This window comes from Elaeis guineensis, chromosome 1 (assembly GCF_000442705.2).
Source record: "Elaeis guineensis isolate ETL-2024a chromosome 1, EG11, whole genome shotgun sequence".
NCBI lineage: Eukaryota > Viridiplantae > Streptophyta > Magnoliopsida > Arecales > Arecaceae > Elaeis > Elaeis guineensis.
In genome coordinates this window covers 90,805,885-90,821,835 of record NC_025993.2, presented here as the reverse complement: position 1 = coordinate 90,821,835, position 15,951 = coordinate 90,805,885, and the positions used below count along the sequence as shown (strand labels likewise).

Genomic DNA, 15,951 nt, shown 5'->3' with positions numbered 1-15,951 from the left:
TCTCCATCTACCAGATATATAGCATTTAATTATATATAGAAATTTTTTTAGATGTAGAAAAGTTCAAGGGAGTATACACACACGTCTTTGATAAAGTGTTAGCATTTACTGCTACTTATTAGTACAAATATTATTATTTTTCTTTAAAACTAATATTAGTATGTTAGGAATTAGAATCGAAAATGTTAGCATTGAACTAAAAAATATTTTAAACTTATTAAATTTGATAGGGCTATGAGTAAACATATTATAATATTTTATAACAATAATTACGATTAATATGTTAACATAGTGAACATCATATTGCATAACCAGTTTATTTTCATATTCATGATAATAATTTTTTTTAAAAAATTAGACTAATTTCATATGACAAAACTGTGTACATGTGCTAACTAAGCAAATAAATCAACCATTAGGATATACTTTTTTTAAAGAAAAAAATAAACAAGAAAAAAGCAAAAATAAATAGATGTAAATCTGAACGAGTCTAATACAAATCAATTGAGTTCAAGTATTTCTTCAACTTTCCAACAATAATATATATAAATATTAAAAAAAATTTAAATTAGAAATAACACCAATTGTCTACAAGAAAATGAAGGTCTGAAAAAGAAATAAAGCTGGAGAATCCCGAATTTAGAAAAAATAAAATAGCTTATAATCCACACTATGCACAAAATATATTTTTTTATTATTTTAATTATTTTAAAAATATATATATAATAGATATTAATAAATCTATAAAATAAAATATTTTTTCAAGAAAAAATCACATCCCGTATCCGCACAAGATTTAAGCTAGTTATAATATAAATGTGTCTCCTTCCTTATCTATAGAATAAATGAATAAATAAATAAAAGATGGTATCAGAATATTGTGTGATCATATAATCATATACAAATATATATTTTTACAAATAAAGGCTTTGAACTATAGTGATAAGTTAAGTCGGTAAGTTGAGTTAGTGTCTCAAAAAAGATAAGACCAATAAAAATAGATATTAGAAAGGTTGCAAATTGAATATTATTCTTTTAGTATATAGGGAAGTTTATAAATAGAATTTTAGTTTAGTAAAGTTGTACCTACAAAATTAGCAAGTTAGCCACAATACAATTGTGCATGATACACATTTAGTACAAAATGTATTAGATAAATATAATAAATAATATCAAAGAAAGAAATTAAAATAGCAAACAAAAATTAAAAAATAAAAACTAAAATGAGAGATAAAGCCTTGAGGTGAATAAAGTTATTAGAGAGGAGGATCGAGATAGAAAGGAAATAAGTTTGTTATAAAATAGCTAGGATAGAGAGAAAGGGATTTGAATAAAGTATTTAAAGTAACCATGCATATGATTTTGTCTCCAAAAAATATCCACATTGATTACTATTATATAAATAATTCTTGTTTGTAAATCAAATAATATCCAATTCACACGCAAATTTGATAGACTTAAAGGACACCCCAATACTTTTTTCATTGGAAACAGTTTTTTTAATTTAGAGTAGATAATAAAAAATGAAAAAAATTTAAGATACAGCATAATTTTTTAATTATAATATCTCTGTTGTTTAGTTATAAAAGCTTGCGTGACTAGACTCTCCTAAGGTTTAGGATAGGAGGATTTAGTGGCTTCATCCTATTAGCTAAAGGATTTGAGAAGAGATGAGAGGAGAGTATATTTTCTTGAGTGGCATTTCTTTAGAAAGCTAGGATTGTGTAGAGAGGGAAGGAATAAGTTTAAGGGCTATAATTCAATCATAGAAAATCTAGGAGATCATGAAGAATTTTGAGGTGGTAAAAGCCTATTGGCCAAGAGATATTAAGAGAGAATTGAAGAGGTGAAGTGTAGGGATTAAAGGAGGATGTGTTTGTTTGAAGCATATTTCTTTGAAGAGATAAGATTAGAGGAGAGAGGGAAAGCTGGGACTAGTGAAAAGGGGAGCTAGATGAAGAGACTTAATTGAATCTTTTCCTCCTTACAAGAATAGATAATATGGAGGATGGATGGATGGCTAGAATATTGTGAAAGGGAAGAAGATTGATCAATAGTATAGATTGATGGTGGCATTGATATGAAAATCATTAAATTTAAGGGAAGATCTAAGGTTCCTTGAATCTCTCAGAAATAATTTGGATACCACATATGAAGCATGAAAATTAAGCTAATGCAGGTCAAGGATTTAACACCTAAATAAATTAGGTTAAGTGCAAGAGAAAATTTTAGATTTTTTATTTAGTGGAGCTAGAATTAGATGTGACAAAGAGTCACATTTGTATATGGATATGTGGCAAGAGAAGAGAAAGGGAAAACTTAGAGGAAGTAATAAGATGGAAGGAATACCACTTGACATGTTATCTTGAGAGGAGAATAGGATGGTGGGTTTGGATGAGCATGGTTTTACCATGATGTTCCATTATAAGTTAGAGAACATTCTCCTAGGATGCACTAATGTCTCATGACAGGGCAGTATAGGTCATGAGGTGAGAATTTTAAGAGATCCAATACATATAGGCTTAGCCCAATTCTATATTTGATACATGTCAACCTCAATTTGGATAAAATTGTAAGGTTTAGGGGCTAATTAGGCTCACATACTATTTGGTCCATAAATTGGGACAAATTGGATTAAGGAGGATAAGTCTACGAAGGGGTTGGATGATTAGTTGGGCAAGGATTTCGAGTAGGATTGAACAAAATCAGGTTAGATACAGTCGAAGAGATTAATTTGGCTATATTTGGGTGGGGTTGGTTTGGTTGGTTAGATGGATAAGGCTAAGGTTTGCTTGGCGAGAAAGTTATGCCTTTTGCAAATAGGGTGCTACGTATGGTTGACTTTATTCTTAGAGTTCTAATGTTAGCGGAAGGAGAAAACAAATAAAGTTTCTCTTATATTTTTTTTTCCTTTGGTCTATCTCATCTGGCTTGGTTCGTATGCCTCTTTTTCTTTCACTTTCTTAGATTTGTGCATTGCATATGATCAATTCCAGTGTTAAAAAGAATGCAAGAAGGTGAGATGCTACTGGCTGGTTAGGTACATATTGCTACTAACTATAAAGATGTATTGAAGGGATTTTCAGAATAAGAGGTCTATTTTGTGCTTGAGTGAAAAGTGATCCCTCAAAAATGATTAGGTGGTTGAAGATTGTTTTATAAAAATTTCTTCATGCTTGCTTATGCCTAATACTTCTTGATGTCATTCACTTGTTGTGGGGAATGGGTTCGGTTCAATCTTCAACATATTCCAGAAAGCAACTGAGTTGCTAATGTGTGACATACATACACAAATTATGATGAAAAATTGAATTTATCATTCATTTGCAATTTGAATTTATCATTCAAATAAAAAAAAAAATTCAGAAGTTTGATACGTCATGATTTTGAAGTGATTTCAACCTTAAACTATCATAGGATTTTTGATAAATTGAACATATACCTATCTCCTGCTATTGTCTTACAAAGATTATGATAACATATGTAAATTTTACAAATACATTTTTCAAATTTAACTCTTTTTTGTTTTTGATTTGTTATTTTGTTTGTCTATTGGTTGTATGATATATGTGAGCTAAAATAGAATATTGGAGAAAACTCGTTTAAAAAGTTTAACAATGGACTTTTATAAGAGCAATGACTAAAATTTTATATTTTAAAGGCTAAGAAAATATGTTACTTTTATTGATCTCACTGTATAATTCAGACAAAAATGTTAATTATGAAATATTTATTCTTTTAGGATTTGACTATACAAGTTTTTCTTTTTCCATATCATAGTAAACCATTCAATAGAAGGAATTGGTGCAATATAATAATATAGTATATTTAAATATCAATGATGTCGAACTCTCATTATAGAGAGAAACACTAGGGATGGAACTGAGCTAAAGTTCATCTTCTTTGAGATATGGTATAAACTAGGAACAAAGATAACAAATAAAAAAGAGAATAATAGTGGGATGCCACTAGTAGAGATGAAGGGACTTGTAATAGATTTGAGAAAAAGAAAGAAAATAAGAATTTTGTATTCATATTTTAGAGTGGAAGATAAAATATTCAACCAAATCCATTTGTGTTGGGAAAAACGGCAATAATTTTTTTTTCTTTCTTTGTATAATTAAATGAAATATCACAAAGTATTAATAATCTTTATAATCTACTAAAATAATTAATAAATAAAAATAATCAAACAACTCACAAAAAGAGCCACTATAATTTCTAATGTAAAGTTTTTTTTTATAATGTAAATTTTTTACTATTTAGAATAATAGAATTACTGTAGATTTTCTTTAGATTAATTAAAGGTTGTACAGATATATCATAAAGATTAAACTTTGACTTTCACAATAAAAATAATTATCACCAATAAGAAGGATTTCAATAATAAATAGAAATAAAGAGTAGATCTCCCAAAACATATGAATGTTTAAAATAATTTTTTCAAAGATTGAAGCCGTTCAATTTATAGGTAGGTTTTGATTCCAGAAATGATATACTGAGATTTCATCAAAATCCAGATACAATCAGTCACTTGATCGTCTGATAAAATAGTGCCTTTTTCTTTGAACCTTTTCTCTTTCCTACTTTTTTTTTTAATTTTCGCCATTGGCCTCTGTTACCACACCGCACCAAGGATTCTATTCACCATTCACTAGGGTCACATTCCTCTTTGGACTCTTCCTCTTTTTTATTTTTTATTTAAAATATATATAAATCCCATATGAAAAGAGACCACATAATAAATCTCCTCCTCCTGACTTGTATGTGAAGTTCTACCAAGCCCACCTTCTCTCTGTAAACAATTAGCTTTTCTACGAGTAAGATTTTAGTTATCATATCCAACCCATTATTATTAGTATGGATTTTCTTAAGATAGCAACTTCATCTCTGAAGCATCTCAAACCCAATGATATCTTACATCAATGTGCTTGGCTCTCAAATGAAATATTGGATTCTTTGAAAAATGGATGGTGTTTTGATTATTATAATAGAGTACATACTTCTTTTATTCAAGGCCCAATTTTATAAAAAAATTTTCATCCATAAAAATTCTTTGAAAGCTTTTACAACCAAAAAATACTCGACCTTTATAGCAGACAAAATAATATATTTTTATAATTTAGATTGCCATGACACTGCTCTACCTGAAAAGTCATCAGTTATCTCAATGTGGTTTTCTAGAATCATATCACTAGATATATTTGCATCTACGAATCTATTTAATATAGGTTTGCCTTTACTAAAGTACAAACAAACTATAGAAATGCCTCTAAGATGTCTGGAGATCTATTTAACAATTGTCCAATGTTTCTTACCAAGATTAGAAAAAAATCAACTTTCAGCACCAACTATATGAGCAACATCCGACCTTGTGCAAACTATGACGTATATTAAACTACTAATTATAGATACATAAAGAATCTTCTTAATTTCTTCTTTATTTTTCTTACTTGTAAAACATCGCTTGGAACTTAACTTGAAGTGACCTGAGCATACTGATTTGGACTTTCTCATAGTGAACCTCTCTCACACCTTTTTGATATACTCTTTTAAGATCATCAAAATTTTATACTCTTCTTGTCATGAGTAATTCTCATGCTAATGATTTGTTTAGCCATCTCCAAATCCTTCATAGAAAAAGACTTGCCCAACTTTCTTTTTAAACTTTTAATCTTTTTAACATCACAATCAACAAACAGCATACCATCTACATAAAGCAAAAAAAATAATGAACTTTCACCTCTATGTGAACCATCAATCGAGTTCCTAAACAAGCCCTTACAAGTTAAGAGTCTCAACTCAAATCAAGTAGCATCATGGATGGGCAAAAACTGGAGCCAGATTCTTGATAGAATTGTTGAGAAGATCAGAGAGATGTCTCTACGCAGAGACTTCTTTCTTGGACTGAATCCTATTGAAACAGTTGTTTGGCAAGCTAACTAAAGGAGTGAAGACTTACATGTCGATCTATTTATGCAAAATGGCAAAACAAGAGTTCTATCCATTTTGTGTTCATTTTTCCCTAAACAAGAAAATATTGTATTATCAAGTCTAAAAATAGACTAACAAATCTTGATATATCAAGCATATTCATAGTCCATAACCAGCCATTAAATTCAAGAAATCTCAATTGCAAATACCAAATCATAGTTATGAGAAAAAGCATGTAAAAAGTAATATGCTGCCACACTTAATATAAGTGAAACGTATGTATAAAATTATCAGCGGTACACCAAGAAACTTGATCAGAAAATTATATGAAAAATAAAAGAGAGTTCAAGTCTTTCAATCAGGGAAACATCAACCCCTGGAAAGTAAGTATTGGAATATGATCCAGACAATGCTAATCGCAAATGTGTGCAAAGCAGAAAACTTTGCCGAACATTTATTTAGGAAAAAAAAAAAAAAAGAAGAGAAAAACTCTTAAGTTCTCCTGTTTAACAGAACAAATTCCTTCTATCACTTCTCAAATAAATGAGTATAACCTGAAGCAATGATCAAGGACGACAACAAAATAATGATGGCTGCTCATCTGAATTTATGCTCCCATGCATGGCAATCTATATCACCCAAAAATCAAGAAATTTTTTCACTGGCCGAGTAATAAGAGCTAAGACAAATTGTGAATTGGTTATCTGAAATGCAGGTTTCTATTCATGCTATGCCAAAAATGTGTACATATACAAGTCATGTGTCTGGTGCAGACTTCAACAGCAGTATACCGGAAATGTTGCAAATTCTTTGATATCCTGCACCATGGTCCGTTAGTAGATAAAGTCCTTGCACTGCAAGGATCCTCTGAAGTAGTCAATCAATATGGCTCCATTTTCCCCTATAATTAACAAATTCAAGGATTGAAGCATACAATGTGTCTGTGTTGGTATAAAATGGTAAAATGTTCCTTATCTGCTAAGAGGTTCAAGCTGCAACTCCATTATTCCAGATGGATGGGACTCTGGTTTAGTAACAGCTCTGTCAGGCTGTAGCAGATCGACTGAATCTTCTTCTTCATTGTTTCCCAACACCCAATTGCCTCTCACAGAGTTCCTATCTCTTTTCTTAAAAAGCATATATTCCAAGTACATAACTAAGAGCACACCAGCCAAAACCCATAATATTAGAGCCCAAGTAAGCCCTTCAACATTCTCACTGTTATATCTATGTCCCAGATGTTTCATTCCAGTAAAGAGTGCGGCGAGTCCAACCACAATAGCAGACCTCCCTATGATAACATGAAAATATTCCCAAATAATCCTCTTTGAAGAAGCAACCTCTCCATTCTCTGGTCTTTTAGGCCGTAAATATGCATTTATTGGCTGGGCACATGCTAGTATCATAGCTGTCATACCAAATTTTACATGTACTGAACTGACATAAAAACCTTGGAGTTCAGCAGCTGCAAAGAGAACACCAAGTAAGACAATAGCTATGCCCGAATACTGCAAGTAGACATGCAATTGGTACCAGCCATCGCCTTTCACATGCTTCAGGTACCTTGCAGCTAATATTCCACCGGGAAGCAATATACCCCAAGCAATAAACATCATAAATCCATGAACAGCTAAAACAGGGCGCAAGTCCTGCTCTGCCTCTGCCGATCCTCGTAATAACAGAACCCTGACAGGCCTACTGCTTGTGACTGAATGCATGTTCCTCTCACTCAAATGGTCTTCAGACCATCGGGAGCCCATGGCCCAAACCACTTTTAAAGGAGTAGTTGGATCAATTATATTCTTGCACTCTACCCTTCCACTGCATGAAGGTGATAAAGGACGAGTGAACTCAAATGTAATGATGCCATTTTCTGATCTACATCTCACATAGGTTAGATTCTCAGAAGTTGGATGCACATTCATCGCATCTTTCCATCTATCCAATAGGTGTTCACATGGCCCTTCCCATAATCATCTATCCAACCTACATATGCGTAGCTATTTATCATTCCACTTCCAAACCCAACTGCAAGGTATCCACTTTTTTTCTCACCCCGAGCTGCCATTGAAATATAACCATCAGACAAAGTCCAGAACAAAGTAACTTGTTGATCATCCAAGAGAACACTATTGTTATACATATCGGAGAGACCACCATCGACCACCTGAACTTTCCAGCCCATTTTCTGCTCATATAAGGAATGGTAATAAACTAGGTCAGGAGTATTCCGATCAACAGACCACACTAATTCCATCGGGCTGGATGGGACTCCCTCAGCTTCTGGTCCACCTGCATAAATAACTTCAGTCTTATTCCGAGATGTCGCATTCCCGCCGAGAAAATCAGACGTGATGTAGAGCGCCACATAATGTCCGGCTTGGACCGAGAATGTCACCTGTACACCCCTTTCAACTCTCAGCAAGGGAGCTTCTTTCTTGTTGATATAAAGAACCTTTGTGGGGCTGGGAGGATTCGGGTAATGCAATGCAGGTCCGGAAGACACAACCAGTGGTGTCTTTGCATTGGCGATGATTAGATCCTGATCCTCCTTGTCTTTTGCATCCAGTGGCCCAAGGCAATCATTCACCTTCATTGACACATCGAATTCAAAGTACCCATAGGTCGTGAGGCGAGGGCCGCCATGGTTCTGAGGGAGGTAGTGAGGGCGGAGGGTGTCGGGCGGTCGCATCAAACCCAATGCCCATATCACTGTCATGTTGCCGGTCATGTTCACTGATACATCGTACTTCTCATCCGCAGACACCAGTGGACGTGTATAACGGATGAAGGAGACCCCATCCTTCCGGTGCCCATACACCAATTTGGTGTTGTTCACCATGACGGCGGGGTCAGAGCCTTCATATACAGCATCCGGGCACACGCCCTTGTACTTGCCATCCTTGCTCCGGAGGCACTCACTGTAGTCAGTAATGAAGTAGTCCTCGGCGATGGGAGTGGCATCTTCCGTGAACCCAGCCACGGTCACATCGGCGTGGATCATGGAAGGGGACGGCGACCTGGGCGCCGCCCACCCAAAGGCCATATAATACTCTGATCCAACTGCGGCTTCTAAGCCTATATCAATGGAATTGGATTCAGGGGAGAGTGTCCATCGAAGGCGATACCTTGGAGACAGGGTGAGGCAGTTGTCGAACATCGTGGCTGGCGGTGGATCCGTCGCTTGCTTCGTGGCACAACCAGATGGACGACGGCGCGGGGGCAGGGGCGTTGGACTGGTCGGCGCCGGGGGGTCCGACGACGACATGGCCGAAGTCGGAGGCGGTGGCAGGGTCCCAGACGGCGAGGACGGCGATCTGGTCCCAGGTGGCGTTGTCTGAGAGGCGGACGGTGAAGGACTCGTTGCGGAAGGCGCGGTTGAGGGTCTGGTTGGAGATCGGGGATCCCAAGGTGAGGTTGCGGAAGTCGTCGCCGGAGGCGCCCCACCACCGGACCTGGTCGGAGCCGGCGAGCATGTCGAACTCAATTACCGAGAAGCTGCAGCCGTCGAGCACCCGGACGACGCCGCGGAGCTGGTGCTGGACCATGACGAGATCGGCCTCGAAGCCGGCGAGGGTGGCGTTCTTCCGGCAGCCAGCGGTGGCGAGGGAGGAGGGGATGGAGAGGAGAGAGAAGAGAGAAAGGAGGAGGAAAAGGCGCGGGCTTTCCGCCATGGGAGGAGCTCGATCGAGATCTGGCGCTCGATTCGATCGGGAATCGGTGACTTGGGTTAGGGTTTCGGGCAAGGGGAGGTTTTCACACGAGCCGTTAGGGACGATGGTTGGGTTTGGCTTTGGAGTTGGACCGCTCACTAGGTGTTGGCTTGGGGCCATGCGGGTGGGAAAATGCGGCTTCCTCGGATTTGAGAAGCTTCCACGCTCTTTCTTTAATGTCCAAGTCCTCAGTTCTTAAGTTTGTTTCCCGTTTTTTGCAATGGAGTCAAAACTAGTTGGCTTGGATGCGTTTTGTGAATGGGTATTCTGTGGTTCCCTGGACGGTGTATTGGTATGCATTCCCACCCGCGGAGATGGACTGTTATGTTGGACTTTATCGGTGATTCAAACAAGATACTTTAGATCATAATTACATGGAAATAGTCCTTTGTTCAAGGACTTACGTTGCCTAAGTACTTCTATTTCACAAGCGATGGAGAGAGAAATAAAATTCACATTAAACACGCATTTGACATGAAAATGTTTTAAGCGCAGAACAAACGAGTGTCTACAAATACTTATATGCCCACTCTTTAATAGAGCCATGCCATTTCCACGTGAGGTACCCATAATTTCCTGATTTTATCCTTTCCAACTAGGAGAGCGTTAAGTCTAGGTGTTTGTAATAATAGAACTTGCAGAAACAAAAGCTTCTTACCAAAAGAGTCCCAGTAAAAAGGCCTTTTTCTGCAATGATAATCCAATATTTCTAATAACTTTTTAAAGAAAGCTTTGCATTGAATCTTTGTTGGGTTAAGAGTTTATGGCTGAACACGTAAGGTATTGTCTACTCTGATCTATAGGTCTCATGATTTTATTTTTCAAAATATTTTATACGGGAACGATGATCCCTTCTTATATAAATCAGAATTTTTTTGATTTACAATCAATATGAAATTAGTAATATTTTTTTTTATATCATAAAAATTTTTTCATAATTCAATATAAAATTATTTTTTATTAATAAGTAAGGGATTTATCCCTCACCAAATATATGTAGGGTTCAAACCAATGTCTTTGCCGCCACATCCTCAAGCTTTTACTAAACCACCGAACACTCACCAATATAAAATTAATTCTAAAAACAATTCATTAAAAATCAATCTTGACTGACCTTGCATATTTTGCTCTTCTAATTCCATGCCCATCTAACTTAGTTGATACCTTCTAATCTCTCTTGCAATGGTGCAGACTAATCGAGTGAGATATTTTCCGTTTTCCTTTCTGTTGCGGTCAATCCCTCATCGCCTGATCGTCGGGAATGAGCACCTGCAAGAGAAGTCCACACTGACCGAAGATACCTCCGGTAGGGACCCTCCGATGGTCAAGTCAGAGAGATGATTAGCAACAGTAGAAAAGAATCAGGGGCTCAGCGGGAGAGAGCTAGAGAGAGAGAGCTCAGAAACTTAGAAAAAACCTCCCTTCAACACTATTGCCTTCCCCGTTTTATAGCAGGGCGCGGCGTAGTCCTGCCATTAATGGCGCAGACAACTGGAGAGTTGTCAAATCGTCGGAGGCTGTCAGAGTCGTCACGGACTGACAAGTCATCGTGGCTGTCAAATCATAGGGCTGACGTATGTCCTTGGTAGGACGATGTCCCCAGGCGGCCACGCCGCATGTCCTTGTCAGAACAGCAGCCCATAGCTGTCGTATGGTATTTTGGGGAGCCACCGACCATACGTCGGTATTTAGCTGCGGGACGTCGGGTGAAGACCCGGGACACCGTCGGTTGGTTTGGCGTATTGCGGTAGTCGGACGTCGGCTGCCACCCCCATCCGACAGTGAGTTGGTAATCTAAGCTCCGCCGCTCGACTAGTCGGGAACGAAATGGGTTGCCCGATCGAGACTCCTTCAGTCGGATAATATCGGCAGCTACTGTCGGTAGTCGTCGGTCGATGCGGTCGGTAGAGTCGGGCGTGGTCGGAGTCATCCGTCGGGGTCGTCCGTCGGAGTCATCCGTCGGTGTCGGTCAGACCGGTCCGAGGGTAAGTCGGCATATGGGGGTCAGTCGGTATATCCCAACAGTTGCCCCCCCCACTCCTGGTCCGATGTCGTGTTGGCTCGTGTGAACACGTGGGCGACGGCTTCGAGCGAAAGGAGTGATTTTCCGTCATGTCTTGCCCCAACTCTGGCGATCGCATCAACGAACGATCCGATGTCGGTCGTCCGACTATAGGTCGAGCGTGCACGTCGGGTCGGAGGTCGGCCAACCTCCGAACGTAGCATGACACGATCATCCCGTAGAGTCTGATAGTCGAGTAGCATCCGACGTATCCGATAGTCGAGTAACGTCCGACGTATTCGGATAGGATAACAATGGCAAGTCGAATATCCATTGTCCGGCCCTTGGTCGGGCATGCACGTCAGGACGTATGATAAACGGTGGCAAGCCGAATATCCTTCGATCGGTCGTGACCAAGTCGGTATGTCGCAAGTCGAACTACAGTCGTCTTGGCGTTTTGTCGCTCTTAGTCAAAGCTAAGTCGGCAAGTTAGCCAGCCACGTTGGTCGAGGCCTTTTGCCCTCAGAGGCATAGGCCATCGATTCGATGATCGGCGATCGAGCCGTGGATTCGACTATCGACGATCGAGTCACGTTGGTCAGCGATCGAGCCGTTGGTTCGACGATCGGCGATTGGGCTACGTTGGTTGAGGCCCTTTTGCCTTCAAAGGCTGAGGCCGTCGATCGGCGATCGGTGATCGAGCTGTTGATTCGGCGATCGACGATCGAGCTGTGTTGGTCGGGGCCTTTTGCCTTCAGAGGTCGATGCCGTAGGTTCGACGATCGATGATCGAGCCATTGATTTGATGATCGACGATCGAGCCATATTGGTCGAGGCCCTTTTGCCTTCAGAGGTCGAGGCCGTCGGTTCGGCGATCGGTGATCGAGCTGTTGATTCGACGATCGGCATCGAACCACATTGGTCGAGACCCTTTTGCCTTCAGAGGTCGAGGCCGTCGATTCAGCGATCGACGATCGAGCCGTTGATTCAGCGATCGACGATCGAGCCATGTTGGTCGAGGTCCTTTTCCTTCAGAGGTCGAGGCCGTCAGTTCGATGATCGATGATCGAACCGTTGATTCGATGATCAACGATCGAGCCGTGTTGGTCGAGGCCCTTTACCTTCAGAGGCGAGACCGTCGGTTCGACGATCGATGATCGAGCCATTGATTCGGTGATCGGCAATCGAGCCATGTTGGTCGAGACCCTTTTGCCTTCAGAGGCGAGGCCGTCGGTTCGACGATCGATGATCGAGCCATTGATTTGACGATCGACGATCGAGCCGTGTTGGTCGAGGCCTTTTGCTTTCAAAGGCCGAGGCCGTCGTAGATCGGCGATCGGATTACGTTGGTCAAGACCCTTTGCCTTCAGAGATCGAGGCCATCGTAGATACTCCGCTCCTTCGATCTCTATCAGGATCTGCACACGAGGAGCGGGGAGAGGGGTGTAGGAGTCATACCTACGATGCATCGGTCTCAGACTCTGTTATCGGGGTGAGACCCGTCATCGATGGGGCCCGCTGGGTCTAGCAGGAGCTCGATTTTTCTTCTGCTTCTCCTTCTGACCCGTGTCCTTGATCAGGCGCTGGTCGGAAGCTCCTTCGTCCGCGCGCATGTATTTGTATGCGCGCTCCAGCAATTCGGCATACGTTCGGGGGAGGGTCTTGTCCAAGGAATAGGTGAACCGAGACCCCCTTAGTCCCCTCTTCATGGCCGAGATAGCCATGTCTTCGTTGAGGTCCCGGATCTCAAGTGTGGCCGTGTTGAACCGGACCACAAAGTGTCGTAGAGTCTCATTTTCTCCCTGCTTGAGGGAGAAAAGACTGTCTGAGGTTCGCGGCGGCTTCCGACTGGTGCTGAAATGGGCCACGAAAGAATGCTCGAGCTGTCTGAAGGAGTGGATACTTTCTGAGTGGAGGTCAGAGTACCAGGCCCTGACAGCTTTGCGAAGTGTGGTGGGGAAGCCGTGTGGGAAAATTCAGTGTAGGGGTAAAATGGTAATTTTAAAATTTTTTCAAAATCACTATTTTACAGTGAAAATTATTAATTAATTTAATTAATTAATAAGAATTTATCCTACACTAGGATCTAAATATGATATATAGAATGCATGCATTTAAATTTGAAATTCGAATTTGAACATTAAATACTTTACTGTAATGTGTTCAGAACACAATACCTTTGTGCGGATAGTAGATTGTCGTAATCTGATTACCGTCGGGAGAGTCTGATCATCTCGATGTAGCCACACAGGTGTCTGACCTCTACGGATCGTCCACACGAAGCTCCGATCTAATCGACTCCTCACGAGTGCTAGCTCGTTGTAGAGCTCTTTTGACGGCCGATGCTGATCGAACTTCTTCGATCGATGTCTGTCGATTCTTTGGATGCTCCAGATCATCAGCAGACGTGCTTGAAAAAATGTTGAAGATCTCTCTAAAATTTGGTGGGCTCACGACACTCGTAGCTCACCTTCTTACTTCCCGAACTCCAGGCTGAAACCCTGAAGAACTCACTGAAACCCTGCGCACACTTTTTCTTTCTTTTCTTTCTTTTTCTCTCGAAGGATATAGACCTTCACCTTGCACACAAGGATTTCTCACGCCCAGATTTTCTTTCAAAAAATTTCTTGCACACGCCCCACTTTCTCCTCCTTTTAAAATAATGTCAAACGTCTTATCCACGTGAGAGGATAAAGATGAGTAATTGCACATTTGAATTCAAATCAAATTTTGAATTCAAATGGAAACTAATTTATCCCTATCCACTAAGGGCGTGAGAAGAGGAGGGCGTGGTTTAATTTGTGCATGAGTGATTTCATGAGAAATATTTTTTCGTGTAATAAATGGGGCGCTAAAAGAGGATAAGGTAAGGCGCTAAGATTGGTTGCTCATTCAAATTCAAACTTTGTTTTGAATTTGAATGGCCAACCAATCATCCTTATCCACTCATTTGGTGCACTAAAGTAGGACGTGAGGAGGGTTTTGCGTGAGAAAAAATTATGAGAACTTCCTTCTCATAAATTCAAATGGGCGCAGTGGAAGTGAGGTGGTGCAGGGAGAATGGGTCAAGGTGGTTTCATTATTTAAACCAACCTAATTGAACCAAATAAGGTAGGCCCAATTAGACTAATTTAAATCTAACTTAATTAGGCTTAATTAGGCTCAATAAAATCTTAATCAAATCAGGAATTGATTAAGCCCAACCCCTGATCAAATCAGAGACCAAACCATCTCGACGATTAGGTCAACTTTTAACCTAATCGGGTCAAATCCAACTGAATCCAATTCAATTGGACTTGATCCAAAAATAATTACTCAATCAAATTGAGTTAATTAGTAATCAAATCACTAATTAAACCTCTCATAAATATTGAGTCCAAATCCGATGGGTAATCAGGCATCAGAATTCATCGATATATAACCCTGATCGAAGAGTCCCAAACCAGTGGGACTCTTGACCCCGTACCCAAAATGTGTGGGACTCATGATCAGAGAATCCTGATTCTCGATCACAGAGTCTCAGACACATAGGACTCATAGTCCAGAGCATTAGGACTCTTCATCAGCCATCAGATCAGATAGGAACTCTAATGTGTGTGACCCCAGGTTCGAACCTAAGTCGGTAGCACAGGAACCAATTCCTGTACTAATCGAAGTGACCATCTAGCAATGGTACCCGACGATCGGATAGGTCGAATAGTCCAATCGCAACACTCAGAACCTATGTGAATATGGTTACTATATAATTCATCCTTTTGACCTCTATGTTTAGGATGACTCAGGGTTAAACTGTCAACCCTGATTAGATCATCCGAATCGTGCTCAACTCAAACAGTCCTGTGACTCCTCACAAAGACTACCCTGACTAAGATTTTGCTAAATTGAAACACGACTGTACACAGCTCCTAAACTGGAGTGGTCAATCCCATCTTGACACACGCACCGACAAGTCAAGTACTTGACTACACCCAGCAGCCTTCCGTCACTGAATTAGAAATTCAGATAGTCCAGTGCCTAAGTGCAGTGAGTTGCTTGCAAGTCATCATGGCGGTCTCAGGTCGGAGGGATATTTATACCCATATTCCATTGGAGCAAATCTTGACAGCAGAAATAGCTTCGGAGTCGGTCACGTTCAGTGCAGATGTACCTTACATCTCATCTGTATGCCATACCAGTGTCTCCACACTCATTGGTTAAGAGGACAACCAACCTATATGGCACACAACGACCTATGCTTGATAAACGTTGTCGTCCTTGGTAACAACGTATCATTTGATCGCGAACAGATTTAAGGACTAAACG

General features: G+C 39.9%; 1 protein-coding gene across 1 annotated transcript; it reads right to left on the bottom strand.

Moving 5' to 3' along the window:
• Nucleotides 1-6,630: 6,630 nt before the first annotated feature.
• Nucleotides 6,631-9,843, bottom strand: LOC105034694 (cytochrome b561, DM13 and DOMON domain-containing protein At5g54830). The gene is given in 3 exon segments (XM_010909941.4): nucleotides 6,631-7,864; nucleotides 7,867-9,139; nucleotides 9,141-9,843. Coding segments are annotated over 3 exon segments (2,859 nt in total). The 5' UTR covers nucleotides 9,768-9,843; the 3' UTR covers nucleotides 6,631-6,905.
• Nucleotides 9,844-15,951: the final 6,108 nt, after the last annotated feature.